This window comes from Camelus dromedarius, chromosome 17 (assembly GCF_036321535.1).
Source record: "Camelus dromedarius isolate mCamDro1 chromosome 17, mCamDro1.pat, whole genome shotgun sequence".
In the NCBI taxonomy this organism is placed as follows: Eukaryota; Metazoa; Chordata; class Mammalia; order Artiodactyla; family Camelidae; genus Camelus; species Camelus dromedarius.
The window spans coordinates 36,779,500-36,796,517 of NC_087452.1; the positions used below are offsets into that span (position 1 = coordinate 36,779,500).

At 40.2% G+C, this 17,018-nt stretch overlaps 1 protein-coding gene across 1 annotated transcript in view; it reads right to left on the reverse strand.

The window, feature by feature from the left end:
* Positions 1-17,018, reverse strand: part of LARS2 (leucyl-tRNA synthetase 2, mitochondrial) — a 132,546-nt gene that overhangs the window by 99,809 nt on the left and 15,719 nt on the right. The window contains 2 exon segments of the mRNA XM_064496639.1: positions 9,461-9,521; positions 12,064-12,155. Of these exon segments, the coding sequence (XP_064352709.1) occupies positions 9,461-9,521; positions 12,064-12,155 (153 nt within the window).

Consider the following 17,018-nt stretch of genomic DNA (forward strand, 5'->3'; position numbering starts at 1 on the left):
TAGCACAGGGAACTATATTCAATACCCTGTAGTAACCTACAATGACAAAGAATATGAAAACAAATATATGTATATGTATGACTAGGACATCATGCTGTACACCCAAAATTGACACATTGTAACTGACTCTACTTCAATTAAAAAACAAAAGAAGAAGAAGGGCTCACAGAGAGCTTTCTGGGTGCTGCAAAATTTTATTTCTTAACCGAGATGGTGGCTATACATCCCGACGTGTTAAGCTTTACATACATGTTTTATGTTCTAGTGTACACATGTGCAATATTTCACAATGAATGAAGTTATAAACATAATCTTGTATTTTTAGAAACATTGACTATTTAAAAAAAACTGTTTTTATTATTCATTTCTGCTCTACTTTATGTCAGAAACAATTGATGATAGGCCTGCATTATGATTTCTACCTAATAAGGTTTGGGAGCAAAATCATTCCTAAGATTCTTCTCTGAACAGAAAAACAAAACCACAGACCTACTGCATCAGAAACCCAGGGGGTGGGGCCCAGAAATCTGTGCTTTAACAAGCCCTCTTGGTGATTCTGATGCTCGCCGATGTTTGAGAACCACTGATATAAGCACAGACAAAAAATTATCCTTGTTATTTTCATAGAGAAACAACTTCACCTTCGAGACCTTTTGGATAACCCTTCCCAACATGCCTAGAGCACAATGTATCACACACCTACGTTCTGTCAGAGGCTGTACTGGCTACTGTGCAAAACTGACTTGGAGACCTGATTTAGCCTCAGGGAGAGAAGTTTTATACTCATATATTCTAAGGTATTTCAAGAGTAATCTGATCTCTTCAATAACCATAAGAAGCTGAGGCTCAGGGGGCAATAGATCATGCCCATCATGTGTGAATGGCAAGACCCATCACCAAAACCCAGGCCTCTGGGATAAGCGTCCAAGATCCCACCTTTTAGAAGAATTTAACAAGCTTTAAACTGAGAAATTCTATTCACATTAGCCAGAGGGTGCACCTTAGATGGGGCTCATGACCACCAATGGGCACTGAGGATGAAACAAGTAATTTCTTGAATGGCCACATTTTCTGAGCAGCTCCAGCAGATGTCCATTAGTTAGGGCTGAAAAGGCCAAGAATGCTATCCTGGCTGAGGATAAACAAAAAACTTAACCTCCATGTTTTAGGTTGGTAAGTGTGTGCTACGTATTCTTGATGAGATGAGATGAGATGGTCCCAGCCTCGACATGACTACAGCCCTGAACAGTAACCCTTCTGCATCAGCACCAACCTTCCTTTAAATGAAAGCACTAAAGATAAGCTGCCAGTTCATTTCAGCTAAATCAAAAGCACTGCCTCTTCTCTCCCAATCAAAGGAAAAACCTTCAGAAAGGGGTTAATTTTATGATTCCAAGGGACAGCAAATAATCTAGAGCCAGACATCTACCAGACAAACTGCTTTACCTCTGCAAGAACTTGAAAGAGGACTCGGAGAGTCAAACACTTCGAGGGCCTGTTACATGTTGTCAAGGCAACCACAGCTCTGAGCTCGCACAATGGGAATCTTCCCAACCATGTTTTCAATCATTCACTTGCCCCAAGTTCTTTTCGTTTTAAGCTATTCTTTACATTCCTTTAAAATGAAAAAAAAAAAAAAGTTAAAAATACATCTTTCTATTATCCTGAGCCCTCATTATTTCTTGGAGTTTAATCCTTCCTATCCAATGGCTAGTCCTCTATGTGAATAAAATTCCAAAGTGGTAAGAGCCTTGAAGCAATAATAATTTTCCCTTTGTAATCAGACAAATCATGCTGTCTTTGAAAATAAACTCATGTAGGTATGATCCAAAGAGCTTGTGCGTTTCAGATGAAAAGAGAGTGTTAGTCCCAAACCAACTGGTACTAACCGACTTAATGACATGAGGGTGGGAAAGAAAAGGCTAAACAAAGACCAGCAGAATTGCAGGCAACTGACAAGACAACCAGAGAAATCTGCAAAATGACTGTAGTCCATGATTTTATGGTATGATTGTTAACTGTTTTAGGTGTGATAATGGAATTATGAAGAAGGAAGGAAGGAAGGAAGCAGGGAGAGGAAAGGTGAGTCTTCATCTTCTAGAGATATATACTGAACTCTTTATGGATGAAGTTATGCAATGTCTGGGGCTTGCCGCAAATAATTTGGAGTGGAGGGATAGAGATGAAATAAGATCAGTCACGTAATAGCAACTGTTGAAGCTGGGTGATGAGTGTCTGGAGCTTCCCTATACTATTCTCACTTTTTTTAGTTTAGGTTGGAAATTTTTCCATAATAAAAAAATTGTAAAACAAAAAAAAAAGGCAAGAGAGAAAGAAGAAAGAAAGAGAGTAAAAAGAAAGCAGGTGAGTCAAGGAAAATGGATGAGAGAGAACAAGGGAGTGGAAAGAGGGCAGTGAAAGGGAAGAAAGATGGAGAGAAAGGGAGAAACAGAAGCAAAGAGATATGTGCACATGGTGGAGATGCCACGGACGCCTCAGTGACCCCCATACTTTACACAGGCTGTGTGGCATTGATGGATAGAACTGGGAAAGGCTCAATGTCATAAATGCCTGTCCCGGTAAAATTCTGATAGAGCACAGTTCTGATGTGCCTTTTCCACTGCTCTAAGATGGCCACACTCCACATCCCTCTTAGCACACAGCCTTCAGGGAATGTGGGGAGGAACACACATTTTGAGTTCGTTTCAATGGATGACTGTCTTGGGGGCAGTAATTCCTGTGTTTGTCTAACCTCCAGGGGACTGATGGGCAAAGCCATCAGTCTTATTACTGGGCACCAATATGTACAGAAGACAGAATGTAGAAACAGGAGAAAGAAATCAAACATGGGCATTTAAAATCCAATGAAAATGAGTGCAAATAAAAACTCTTAAGATCTCCATAATAAATAAACTCAGCAAAGGGTCAACTCTTGATTATTCCAGTAAATAAGATAACAAAGGTTAATCCAAACATCATTCATGCCCAGCCCTGGAATATATTTCCATTTTCTTTTGTTTTGATTTTACTTTGGAGTATGAGTATTTAGGGGTTGCTCAGGAAGCACCATAGACAACTAATAAAGCCTTGCTCTGGCAGATTCCATTACTTTGAATCCTATCTGGTTTGGGCTTTTATTTTTGCTTCATATACTTGTCTGGTTTTGAAGGGAACTTCTAGGGACTGCCCCCCAAACAATTATTCAGGCCCCAGAATCCATTCCAATCAAGATTCATCACCAACATCCGGTCAAGAACCAGCTCAGGCACCAGAGCACTGGTGAGAGGGCAGAGATCAGAGGCAGAGACACCCCTGCCTCAATGGGCCACACCACACAACTCAGAAGCTAACTGTCCCAAGAAACTTACAGGCCATCTCCTAAGACCAGCGCATGATCACCAAGGCCATAACCTGAACCCACGAGAGTAGAATGTGGGCCACACCCTCTCCGGAAAGGCTGCCAATAATTCCACAAAGTAAATGCTCCACAAAAAAACACATCATATCTCTCTCATTGCACAGTTTGAAGTTTCATTACTCTTCTTTTAGTAAGTGTTCAGCTATTCAAATTCAGCTTTCAGTTTCTTACTTTCTGTCTCAAGATGATACAAGCTGTTTGGGGAATAATATCTGAAAAAATGAAACACACAGTGCTGAGCTGAAAGATACCATTTGATTATCATTCTGGCTCAACAGAAATACATTAATTCCAGAAATGTATACTTTTTTTTTTTTTAAATTCAGAGAATTAATCCTTTTATGGAAGAAAGATGAGAATGCATTTCCAGAGCTGGACCATTCCTACAAGGATTCCCATCCAGGCAAGGGAGGAAGAATGAGGCCATGACCCAGGTTTTCAAGTTAGCTTTCTCCATCTGGGGGAAGGAGATAACATTTCTGAGCCATCTTATTTTTTAAATAGTCTGTTAATTGTCAGCTAGCCATCTGCTTAATTATTCAGTTTTTATGAGACTTTAGGAGTGTTTTTTGCAGAGGGCACAGATTTGCCTTGTCAATTAAATAAATGATTCCTCTACCGCCTCGCTTTGCTGCTCTGTATGACCAAACAGACTGTAAAGGTTTCATCAAATAGCACTGGTGGATTTCTGGGCAAGAGGGCATCAAGAACGCATATATCTCAACCTGTCTCCATGACGCCCATTAAAATGGCCAGGAATATAAAGATGGGGGTTGAGGGGACTGCACCAATACTGGAAGCAACAGAGGTGCCGCTGCCATGCCAAAAATGTCAAGTAATTTTGAGACGGGACCAGATTGAAGAAAAATACTGTAAGCCAAATAGCATCTCCCCCTCTTAAGAACAGACTGGGTTCTTGAGAAGCAGGGCTCTGGCCCCCACTTGGAAGGGCAAGTGCAGAGGGGACAGTGGGCTATGGAGCAGATGGGAAGTCCTCAAACTGGACACCTCTGGCTGTGGTGGCTCAGCACCACAGAGCACTTCAAGTCAGGGGTACCTGTGATGCCACAACTCATGCCTGGGTAAAGATCAGACCAAAGGGAAAGATGCACCCAGAGCAGTGGATTCCCCAGACGCAGACAGAAATAAATGAGGCAGAGACTATGCCAGAGTTTCCACTCTGCTCCCCTAGGGCTGATGGATCTCTAAACTGAAATACTAGTCCACCTCACCCAGGAAAACAGGAGACAAAATCCACAAGGTGTCTATGAAAATATTCTGAAACAAACAAGGAGTACACAGCATTCCAAACTTATAAAAAGATTTATTACAAGAAGCAAACATAATTTTTCAAGAGCATCTCCTTGTATTCTCAAGAAAATTTCTGAACTTATGTGGTCTATGAAATGAGGTAAGATAGCAAAATAATAATAAGAAGAAAAAAGCATCTGGTCAAGAGGCTTGAGAAAGAAACAGGAACTGAATGAGATGAGGAAAACTAAGAATTAAGCTAAAAATACAATAGCAATTACTATCTGCATTAGAAACCCACAAACAGCCCTGATTCAAACTGAACCAGTGATGTGGAAGGCAAACATGAGAAGTCCTTCCACAAGGCAGAGAACAAAGGGACCAAAATCATGAGAAAGATGCTGAAAACAGTGGAGGACAGTGAACAGAGCACAGACCGAGAATCAGCATTCTTGAGAAAGAGAGACTAGAAAACTGCCACAAGGAAAGACCCACAACTGTGCATCAAAAGTGGTCACCAAGCCCCAGGCAAAAATAAAGCAAAAGGAGGGACACTGATGAGAACTTTAATGGCAAAGGCAGAAACAAGGATTCCAACAAGCATCAAAACGAGGGTAGGAAGATGACTGTATTACAAAGAGACAATGTGGGCTGGCCTCAGACTTCTCCATGGGAGGTCAACAGGCCAGGTGGTGGTGGTTACATAAATCTACACATAAGATTAAACTGCACAGAACTACTACCACTACACGTACACACAGAGTGTGTGCATATAAAAACTGGGGAACTCTGAATAAGATTTGTACTCTCGTTAATAGTATTGTGCCAATGTTAATGTCCTGGTTTTGATATTGTATTGTCATTATAGAAAATGTTATCATTGGGGGAAGCTGGGTGAAGGGTATTTAGGGCCTCTCTGTACTATCTTGGCAACTTCCTATGAGTCTATATATATATTTTTAAAGGCAGTAGATCAACGATCAAGGTCTACTAAAGAAATTTGAAAGATAAAAGAATTCCATACCCCAGGAAGTTGTTGGACATGGGAAAAAGCAACAAAAAGTCATTCTCCATTATGAAAATAGTATGTAATGTCAGAAGATTCAAAGGAAGAGCTAATACAACATTGAAAAATTTTTCGTGTATCTAAGTTTTGAAAATAGGTGGTCATGTTCTGTAAGGTATACTGATGAGCACTGAAGCTAGTTAAGGAGCATTCAAATTAAGTCACTGTTTGAAGATGATTTTAAAACCAAAAGCAAATATCTATGTTTAGGTTTAAGAAATGATATATGGTCAGAAAAATTACAATAATAAAAAAAATTAGGCCTAAAATCTCAGAACATACCCCCCAAATCTCTGGAAAATAGGTTTAGAAAGTGAAAAAAAATGTAACTGCCAGCTAATCTCCTTATCTTACATGTGAAGCAAAAACATACATATACACTGTTTTATCTTTCTTATTGATACTAGACATGTGGTTTCTTTTAAAACTCTTAAAACCATGTTTTAGCAGAATTTAAATAAAAAGAACTGATATACTAGGTATGGAAATAAACACAAATGGCTTACACTTTCCTGTTAAAGACAAAGACCCTGGACTAGCCAAAAGAAGGTTTCCCCCATCTGCTTTGTCCACCTTCTAATTTTTTAAATTAATTGTATCTTCATGTGATGCAACAAAAGAATTCAACAAATAGAGGATAAAAAATTTTTTAAATGGGCAATAAATATCAAGGAAATAGAAACACAAGACAGTAGGGATAGCATTGTCGATATCAGACAATAAGGGAAAGTACTGTTGCCAGGTATTAAAGCCAATTATAAAGCAATTGTAATTAAGTAGTTTAATAATGACATAGTAATAAACAGATCAAATGAAAAGAAAGAGAACTTAGTGTGTGATAATAGTATAAAAGAACATGGTTGCAATAAAGGTAGCCTTTTAAACCAGTGAGGAAAAGACTGTTAAAAAATAAAAAAACAGCAACAATTGGTTGCTTAGAAAATGTAGGAATTCCTTATACACTAAAATAATCCCAGTTGCATTAAATGTAAAAATTAAACAACAAAAGATCGAGAAGAAAATATGAATGTATTTATCTATCTCAAAGGCCTTTCCAAGTACATATTTGCATGCTAACAATAATCCCACTACAAACAAAATGCAAGGCAAAGGATAAACTGAGAAAAATATTTGTAACAAAATGAAAATCATCAAGGACAAACACCCCCTACCTAGACAGGCAAAAGACATTGATTAGATCTTTCACACACACACACCCCAAATTCAAACATTCACTAAGCACATGAAAAGAACTCCTTACCACTAATAATAAAAGAAATACAGATGAAAACAAACTGTATTACAATGTGGGAGTGAAAATCTGTATAACCTTTATGGAGAATAATCTGCCAAGAGCAAAGTAAAAAAGCAAATTATACCTTTAAGTTTCCTTTAAGTTCAAGTACCATAAGCTTTACACTTCTTCATGGCTTCTTAAGAATTCAAATTAAGGAAATAAAACATGTACTAAAATTTGTGCTCTAAGTGGGGGATGAGCACCGCAGTCACAGACTGGCTGGTGGATGAGCCCAGCCCTGCCACGTGGGTGACCAGCAATAAAATGATGTCAATTAAAGTACCCACGCGTTAGAGCTTTCTAGGGGTCTGAAGAGAGAATGGGTGCCTGACCCATGGGAACTGCTCATTAACTATTAGACAGAGCAGCAGTGGTGATACTTCTCTACGACTGTGCACTCACAGGTTCAAAGTCCCTTATCTAAAATGCTTGCAGTCAAATGTGCTTCAGAATTAAGACCTTTTTGGATATTAAAAGATAATAGTGTATTTACCCAACTAGGTCTAAGACAGTACCTGGTAATCAATTATCTTACTATTTCTAGAGTAAAATATATGAGTAGTCATCCTAAGTGAGACAAATATAAGTTCAGGTTAGGTTTTGCAGTCAAGTGAGTTGTGAAAAAATGTTCCCTTTTTAGAGCTTTCTGGACTTCAGATTTTTAAAGGAGGGATTGAGAATTTGCGTTTATAATAAAGAAGCATTAGACTCTAAATGTATGATAATAAGGGATAGGTTACATAAATTATGGTATATTCATAAGATGAAAAACAACAGCTATAAAAAAAGTCACCTTTTCAGAATATTTAATGAAATGAGAAAATGTTCATGAGTAGCAGGTGAAAAAAAAAAAGCAAGATAAAACATATGCATTATGAATTCAATTTTGCAAAAGTATATTACATAAATGTTTATAATTCCAGAATAAAAGACTACATGGAAACATGTAGGACGTTAGATTAGCCATACTGACTTAACATTCTTCTTTACACTTTTCTGTATTTTCTAATCTTTTATGACAATCAGAAAAATAATCTATTAATTTTTGGAACCATTTATGGTTGCTGTTCCCATGCAGGACAAGGGTAGTTCTCATCTTAGAGGGTGAATAAGTCCATCTCTGCCCTTAAGGAGTCTACAGTCCCATCTCTGGAGAGCTTGGGACATCATTCAAGTCTCTCCACATTAGGATGCATTTCATCCTCTATCAGTGATTCCCCACTGGCACCTCAGGACAACTTGACCTGGGCACCAGGGCTTCTTCACACCTCCAACAATGAAACCCTGGTGACCTTGCAAGTGAGTGGCAAAAATGGCACCAGTGCTGCAACAAGAACTTGATTCAGGAAACTATATTTGATATCTTGTAGTAACTTATGCTGAAAAAGAATATGAAAACGAGTATGTGTATGTTCGTGTATGACTGAGGCACTATGCTGTACACCAGAAATTGACACAGCATTGTAAGTTGACTATACTTCAATTAAAAAATTATATATACAAAAGAACTTGATTCAGCCATGACCTTATCTAAAGAGGCTTAAAAAAAAAAAAAAGGAAAAAAGCAGGGACTGTTCAAATGTGTTTGACTTTCATTCTTTTTCACTGTACTCATCACATCTCAATCATTTAAGAAATTGTAGGGGAGGAGGAAAAGATCTCATTAGAGTTTCTTCCAGGTGCTTCCTATGAGTAAAAGGATGTGAACTTGAACTTGACAGGCCCAGTAATGAGAAGCATTTTGTGGAGTAAACGGGACACTAAGACGGATCATGACATTGGAAAGGCCTTTCGTGGAGAGGACAAGCAGCAGTTCATCTTACCTAACAGATCACTCATCAATGTCTAAGGAGTGGCCTTTGGCCAGAGATTTGAAGGGCTCAGCCCTAAGTGTCAAAGTTCCTAATATCCAGCTGGTCTTCCCTGAACTCCTCCCAGGTCTGTAATTCCCCAGTGGTTTAATACACAGTTTGAAAGCAGTTTATACCAAAAGGCTATTTGTTATGAGCCTCAATTCCAAACTTGGAACAAAAGATAGATAAATGATCCATCAACTTAATCCCTAATCACCTAATGGAATCACAAGGGTTGAAATTTAATCACTTTACATAGATTCCAGTAGTCATTTTGAACTAGTGCTGAGAACAGGAGAAATCTTTGTGCAAAGCTTTTACTGAACATAAATCAGAAATTCAATATCAAGTTAGCTCTCTGAGTTTAATCCCTCAGAAAAATTTGTTTGCACGCAAATTACCCACTGGGGATACCTTTTTATTTGTGGAGTGCTAATCCTTTCCTCCTGCTTTCTGTCGCCCTCCTTTCCCTCCTTCCAACCCAAAGAGGAGGAATCTGGAGTAAACATGCACAGTCCCGTGTGCAGTCGGGACCCTGGTGAAAACAGAGACCTTCCAGGAAAAAGGCAACTTACCCTATCCCAGCTGAAGCACAGGCCCAGTCGATCAAGCTGTTTCCTCATGTGTCTAATATTACTGTGAAACAAAGGAAAGAAAGTTTGGATTTTAGAAACAGGAAAAGCATGAACAAACTACAATTTGAGAATGTGAAAGGGAAACTGGAAGAGTCTAGATTACTTCAAACGGCTTTAAGTGTTGTTGGCAAAAAAAAATAATCACTAAGAATCAATGAAAATATCTGCATAGTAGAAGAGACCTACTCTTTGGACCCTGGCAGAATCCACTAGAGACCACAGTGGTCTTTGGCCCTGGGGACTGACCCTTCCCCTGGCCATTCAGGTAGGCAACTCCTTGGATTTGTGTCCATTTATATGTCTGTATTCTGCACAAATTTAAGCCAAGTATTTACAAATTTAAAAGCAATTGAAACAGATAAATAACAAGTTTAGACTGTATAGCACAGGGAACTATATCCATACCTTGTAGTAATTTATGGTTAAAAAGAATATGAAAATGAATATATGTATGTTTCTTTATGATTAAAGTATTGTGCTGTACACCAGAAAGTTGACACAGCATTGTAAACTGACTATACTTCAATAAAAATATTAAAAATAATAATAATAAAATAAAAGCAACTGAAAAGAAAAATCTTAACATACAAATTGAAGGAATCCAAAGGAAACCATACAGTGCTTGTCAGTCAAAAGCTAAAACCTACAACTCTCCAACAGCTGGAAAAGAGAGACATGGATGAATCAACTTTAATATAATATGAAATAAGGAAATAAATTCTTTTTTCTTTTTAAAGAAAAAGGACTAATTCATTTCTACTGTGTCCTCCTTCAGTTCCAGCAGAATGAAAATATGAAAAATCATGAAGAAGTGGGTGATCTCAGATAAGCTAGCTAACAATACCTGATTTTAATTCCAGGCCTCATATTAAGCATTTTGCAGAAAAGTGCTTGCCTTAGACTGAATGTTTTTGTGTCCTGCCCCCAAATTCATATATTAAAACCTAATCTCCAAAGTGATGGTGATGGTATTTCAAGGTGGAGCCTTTGGGAGGTAATGGGATTAGTGCCTTTATAAAAGAGACCCCAGAAGGCAACCCTGCCCCTTCCACCACGCAAGACACTGAGGGGAGGTGGCCCTCTATGAACCAAGAAGTGGATCCTCACAAGACAGCAAATCTGCAGGTGCCTTGACCTTGGACTTCCTGGCCTCCAGAAGTGTGAGAAATACATTTCTGTTGTTTATAAGCCACCTAGACTATGGTATTTCTGTTATAGCAGCCGACTAAGACAGTGCTCAATCTTTATCCATTCATAAGAGGTAAGAACTATGACTGTCCCTCTTTTATAGATAAATAAACTGAGGCACAGATAGGTTAAGTAATTTGCTCAAGGCAATTAGCTAGCAAGAAGGAAAGGCAGGAGTTGTACCTGCACGGCCTGATTCAGGGGCCATCTTGTTTACTCCTACGCTCTAGTAGGGAAGTTGGCAAACTTCTTCTGCAAAAGGCCAGATGGTAAATGTTTTCAGCTCTGTGGGCCATATGGTCTTTGTCACAACTACTCATTTCTGCCACTGTATCATGAAAGCAGCCATGGTCAATACATAAACAAATGGGTGTGGCTTGTGTTCCAATAAAACTTTATTTACAAAATCAGACAGAGCGGAATTTGGCCCATGGAATTTGCCAATCCTTGTCCTAGCTTATATCAAATTTATGCCATATTTGACTCATTTTTGTGAATCACCATTTCTTCCTTTTTTCATCACTCCCATTAATTGAGAATTAACCATAAATGGAAAAGTGGAAACTAGGGTTAGAAAAAAAAAATAGAAATAGATGGTGCAGTATATATATATTACAACATAACCTTAGGCAAGATAAAGCAAAAGGAGGTGAAAGACAATGGGGAAGGACCTTGAACTGCCCTCTACACCTCTGAGAGGTGGGGTGAGGAAGGGCCCCAGATCTTTGTGAAAGGGGCTGGAGTGAACCCAGAATACTGGGCTGGATTCTGGCATGAGGCTCTCAAGGCTTTATCAGGAGGGAGAAGAGTGGGCACTGCTGGCTCACAGGTATATGGAAGCCTGAGGCACAGGTGGGGTTGGGACTATGTCCCCCTTGGAGAAAAGCCACACTCAGAATAAAATGACCATATATTTCTTCACTGAATGTCTAAGTTCCTCTTGCTTCAGAATGTGAAGGCAAAAAATTAACACAATTTACAGAGAAAACCATACTGCGGAACTTGGATAGAGCTCAAACTCTGGTCAAAAAGATGAGGCGCATTGTAGAAATTTAACAAATAAATGTTACCCTTTCCTCAACATTTTTCCTTCAAAATGCAAATACTCAAAAGGAAGGATAACTTTGTAAATAACAAAGCATCAAAATGAACACATGAATGAATATCCAAACCCTCCGTTATTTCTTAGACAAGAACAAAGCACGCTAAAAGGCAAACACCAATATAGACGATCTTGTTTATTGCCTGGCAGACTGCAATATTTTGTTTGCTTTGCTTTCTACTTCTCATGCACAGGTTAAAAAAATTTTAAGGGTTCTGTATACAAGTGTCTGAATATGCCTGCAAACACATACCTTTGTGTCCAACTTTCTGGATGTAGATTCCTCTCAATCGCAGCATTTTCAGCAGGCAACCCAAATGCATCCCATCCCATGGGATTGATGACCTGGCACCCAGAAAAGAGACATCAGCCACAGCAGATTGCTAAAGCCTTTATCAGTTTTCTCTTCTGGGCAATGAGCAGGCATTCTCTCCTTCTAACATGTCTTATCCCTTCCTGGAGGATTTCAAACTATGCTTTTCAAAGCCAGCTGGCTACCCAAGACATAAGCACAGAAGAGAATTTAGAAGGTTATACACCAAGGTGCCAAGAGCAGTTATCTCTGTGTAGGTGTTTTCGTGACTACTTTTTACTTTCTTGTCTGTATTGTCTAGAATGAACCCAAACTGTTTTTCTGAAATTATAAAATGTTTCTTTCAATTTCAAAAAATAGATATACATCAAAATGAATATAGGCATTCCAAATGCTTGCCTCATGTTAGTATTTTCCAATTAAGGTGCTGTGCTGTCCAATAGGGTAGCCACTAGCTACATGTGGTCAGATAAATTTAAACTTAAATTAATTAAAATTAAATAAATTTAAAATTCAGTTCCTCAGTCACACTAGACACCTTTCAACTGTGCAACAGCCACTGTGAATCACTTCTGATGAGATATTTCCATTTTCTCAAGAACAAGGAATCCCAAGATCTTAGAGCTTCGAAGAAGCTTTTGAGATCTATCCTCTACCCCCACCCGCTTTATTTGACAAGTTGAAGCAACTGTGGCCCAGCAAGAGTAAGCAGCCTAGCTAGGTCACACCAGAAGCAATTACTTCAAGCCAGGACATGCCAGTAAAGCATTCATTTCTGCAAATGGACGACCAGTCACAGCTCAGCTGGCAGCTTCAGCAGCAACTTCTCTCAACCTAACTTACACTTCGTGAACAGGAACAATGGCTTGAAACACATGCTGTGACATCCAGGGACAGCTTCAGGAGGCCAAGCTCTCTAGCCACTGTCACGAAGGACACCTGCTCTGAAAACAGTCCCTTACCCTTCTCTGATGCTAATTTCAGCCACAAAGCCACAGACACAGCTTCTCTCCCGGCCAGATTTCTAAAGTTTGCCTGTAGGTGAGGATGGCCTAAGGGGGCGCCACTGTTTCTAGGAAACAGCCCTTTCCAGCTGACCTTTTCACGTCCTATCAAGCTCCTAGTCTGTCAACTGCCAAGAGCTGGATTTGTTTGTTTGTTTGTTTGTTTGTTTGTTTGTCTGTTATCACGCAGAGAACCTGAGCTTCTGTTCCCACACGTCTCCTTGGATGGCGATGAATACTCAGGCGCACCTGCTAGCACCACCTTAACCCCCCTTGCATGTCACGATGGGACATTTTCCACTAAAGAAACAGGTCTTGTTTTCTTTTATAAATAACTTTCCCCTTGATTATCGAAGTAATCCATACTCACTATAAATAACTTGGGGCATGGAGAAAAATATTCAGAAGAAAATAAAACACCCGTAATTCTACCATATAGACATCCATAACTTCAATTTGGTAACATCCAATTTTTAAAAATTGGGTCATAATATTTCTATTTGTGTTTTTTATCCCCCTTTTTTCCCCCACTGTGCACTTCAGAGTTTTTTTCCATCTTTCTGTCTTGTTCAAGGACTCTTTGAGGTGCAAATGATGATCATTCACGGCCATCTCTGCCTCAGGTCCATAAGCACCTACAATTCAAAGTGTCCCCAACTGGACTCATGCTCCCTCCCCAGCCCCCAGCCCCCAGCCCCGTCCTCTACAGAGGTCCTCTTAGGAGGTCGCAGCAAGAGAACAGGCACCATCCTCCCAGTGGTAGGGCCTTAAAGTCATGCTTCCATTCTGCACGCTATTCTTTTTTAATTAGGTTTTAGTTCTGAAGGAAGAATTCCATCTCAAGAAGACTATGCATCTAAAATCAGAGTCGTCCTAACGCCTTTGGCTGGTAAGTAGGAAATAACAAAAAAGGCTCACTCTTCGGAGGCTGTCTGGTCTGAGGGGAAAGATCCTAAACCCAGAACTGCATTTACCAGCAGTGGGACCTGAGGCACATCACTTATCCACTGTGACTGAAAGCAGCCATGTGAACCGTGGAAAGTTACTCGCCATGATGCGTCCGGCACAGCACAGGCACCCAGTAAATGGCAGGGCTGGCTGCAGTGGCAACGCTGTCATCTGCTTCATTTTCAGCGCCTCACAGCGTCTCACACCACCGGTTCCCTTGTCAGGATCTCAGCCCATGTCTCTTCTGGTGGCTCTCGGGCAACAGGCAGGAAGACACCTTGACCTCACACACATCCTCATCCAAGTACCTTCCTAACGGTGGGCTACTTATGACAAGTCTCCATAGCAGGTTGGTGCCAGGAACTGGAAGTTCTTAACCAAACTGGACAGACCATGAGGCTCAAAGGGCCAGCCAGCTACTTGGCCTCTTTTTCCATAAAAGAGGCCCAGCAGTTCTTTTTTCCACCTAATTAATGGTTCACATCAGGAGCTTCGTTTGTAAGTAGCCCAGCTGTTCTTGCCATGGCTGATTGGACCGGGGACAGTCCATGAGAAGAAGGCGGCCGCCTGTGCCACTGGGCAGGAAGGGCCCTGCCTCTGCCTGCCCTGGGCAAGGACACTGCCCAGTAGATTTTGCCGTATTTGGGCTGGTGGTGGGTCTGATCCACTCAGCCTGCTTTCTGGAAGGGAGACGGGCTTGGGTAGCAACAGTGCTGTGGATCTCTCCAGCTTGCTATTGCTTTAGGAGAGGCTGGTTTGCCACGTCCTCTGCCTCCCCATCCTGGGAGTCTGGAAAGTTCAGGAAGGCCTGGACTTCCAGTCTAGCAAGACCTGACTCCCAAGCCATCCACCTTCAGCCCCTGCATCCACACGCCTGAGGCCAGTCTCAATAGGCTCCTCCTCTTTCTCCTTAATTGGATGCTTTTCAAATTATGAACATAATACAAGCTTATTAGCAAGTGAAATGCCACAATTCATGGTATATAAAGGCAAGCTGATCCTCTCCTCCTGGCCCAGGCTCCCATTCTCAACTCCTTGATGTAACCAGTAACACCAGTCTTTGCATTCTTCCACACCTTTCTCCTCACTCAAATACAGATATACAAGCATATGCACACATATATAGGAGCTGGCTGGGTTACTTTTATGGAAATAGAACCCGTTATACACTATTTTATGACCTGTTTTTTTTCATTGAACATACTATGGACATCTGTACAAAATATGCAAGTATTCATGTGCATATGTGTGTATATAGTTGTCTTTTTAAAAACTTCCAACATTCCCTATGTTAGATAGGGAATATCTATTCTATGTAATTTTAAGAAGCTAGACATAACCCACTCTAGCTGATCTTTCAGATCTGAGGTCTCTTTTTCTCTTGCTCAATGTGGCTGACCTGAAGTATTTCACCTTTCTAAACAGCACCCTCCCCTTCTTCGGGGAAACTGCTCCTCTGCCAACTTCACATAGTCTTGCTGTGAACTGCCAATTGCAAAACCCATCAGTCTGGCTACAGGGAAGGCACGTGCATGAACCCTCTTCCAGGCTTGTCTGATGCCTGGAGCTGGGGGTGGGGGTACAACAGAGACCAGGATGACAGCCACACATGCTCTTCTCTCTTTCCTCCTTGCTCAGGAGAAATGAGGATATGAGACCAGAGCTCCAGGTGGCCCTGCCTTCCACCTGGTGGAGATGTCTGAGAAAACACAGCTGGCGTGGAGAGAGAAGCGGAAATGGGAGGTGGACAGAGACTGGGGATAGTGATGTGCTTCAAGGACCTGGTCCCAGTTCCCAGGGAGCCCTAGTCCTACAACATTTCCTTTGGTTCTGTTACACCAGGATCCGTAAAAACAAACAAAGCCTCCTTTTTTTGCTTAAGCTGGCCTGGGCTGGGTTTCAGTCCCTGATAGCCAAGAATCCTGATGAAAACATACACCTTTTAGGACACAGCTTTCAGGAGTACTGCTTAACCCATGGATGAAAAACACTTCCCTGTATTAACTGTTAAGCTTCACAAGTTTTCTTTTCTTTGTCTTTTTAATTTTTAAGAGCTAAAATAATATAAAATTAAATTAAAACCTCATACTGTGGCTTTGTGCTTGATTACTAGAAAGTTCTGCAATATTTCCATGGATTATAGCGGAGTACGGCTTCCAGTTGTGCTTTAATTCTCCCAGGGCTGCTTTGCTGGCAGAATAATATAACTACTGTGTAACCATGTTCCCCGAGAAAGAGGAAAACTTAATTACCACTTGGTTTCTTTGTTGGAACTGCCAAAATGGCACCAATTCAATGTTTCTGCCTATGAACATTCTGTTAGGTTATCATCCATATTTTTAAATAAAGTCAATACAGGGACAGTCAAAAAATCTGCCTGGATTTACGTAACATACTTATTCATTTCTATTTTTGTTGTCAGATGAAATTCACATGAAAAGATATTCTTAGCTCACATGTTACCCACGCTGTCTATGAAAATAAAGTTAGAAAAATCTAAAAACTTCTTAATATTTCAGTCTTACCAAAAATTAACAAAAAACAAATGTCTGCCCTAGAATACAGACTATCGGATGGCCTTTTTTTCATCTTAATGTCAAGATAGTTCTTTCCACCATGGGCTGGACCACTGGAATCAATGTTTCTGTGAGCCAAGTTTCTATGAAACAGGAAAAGGTCCCATTATTTCTATACCCTGGGTTTTCCAGATACCCAGTGACCAACTCATTCTTGTGCTATAAGATGATTCTCTACTGTCCACGGGGAACAAAGGAAAGACCTACAATAAGATAATAAAATACCAAAGCTTGTCCCTTTCCCCGAGGCAAAGACTGAACTTGCTAGTCAAAATGTTAAAGCCCATTTATGTAAAAGATACCATGTCAGTGCTTCCTTTGCCAACCTTGTTCACCTCTTGGTGTCTTCTATATAGTCCATACCCTT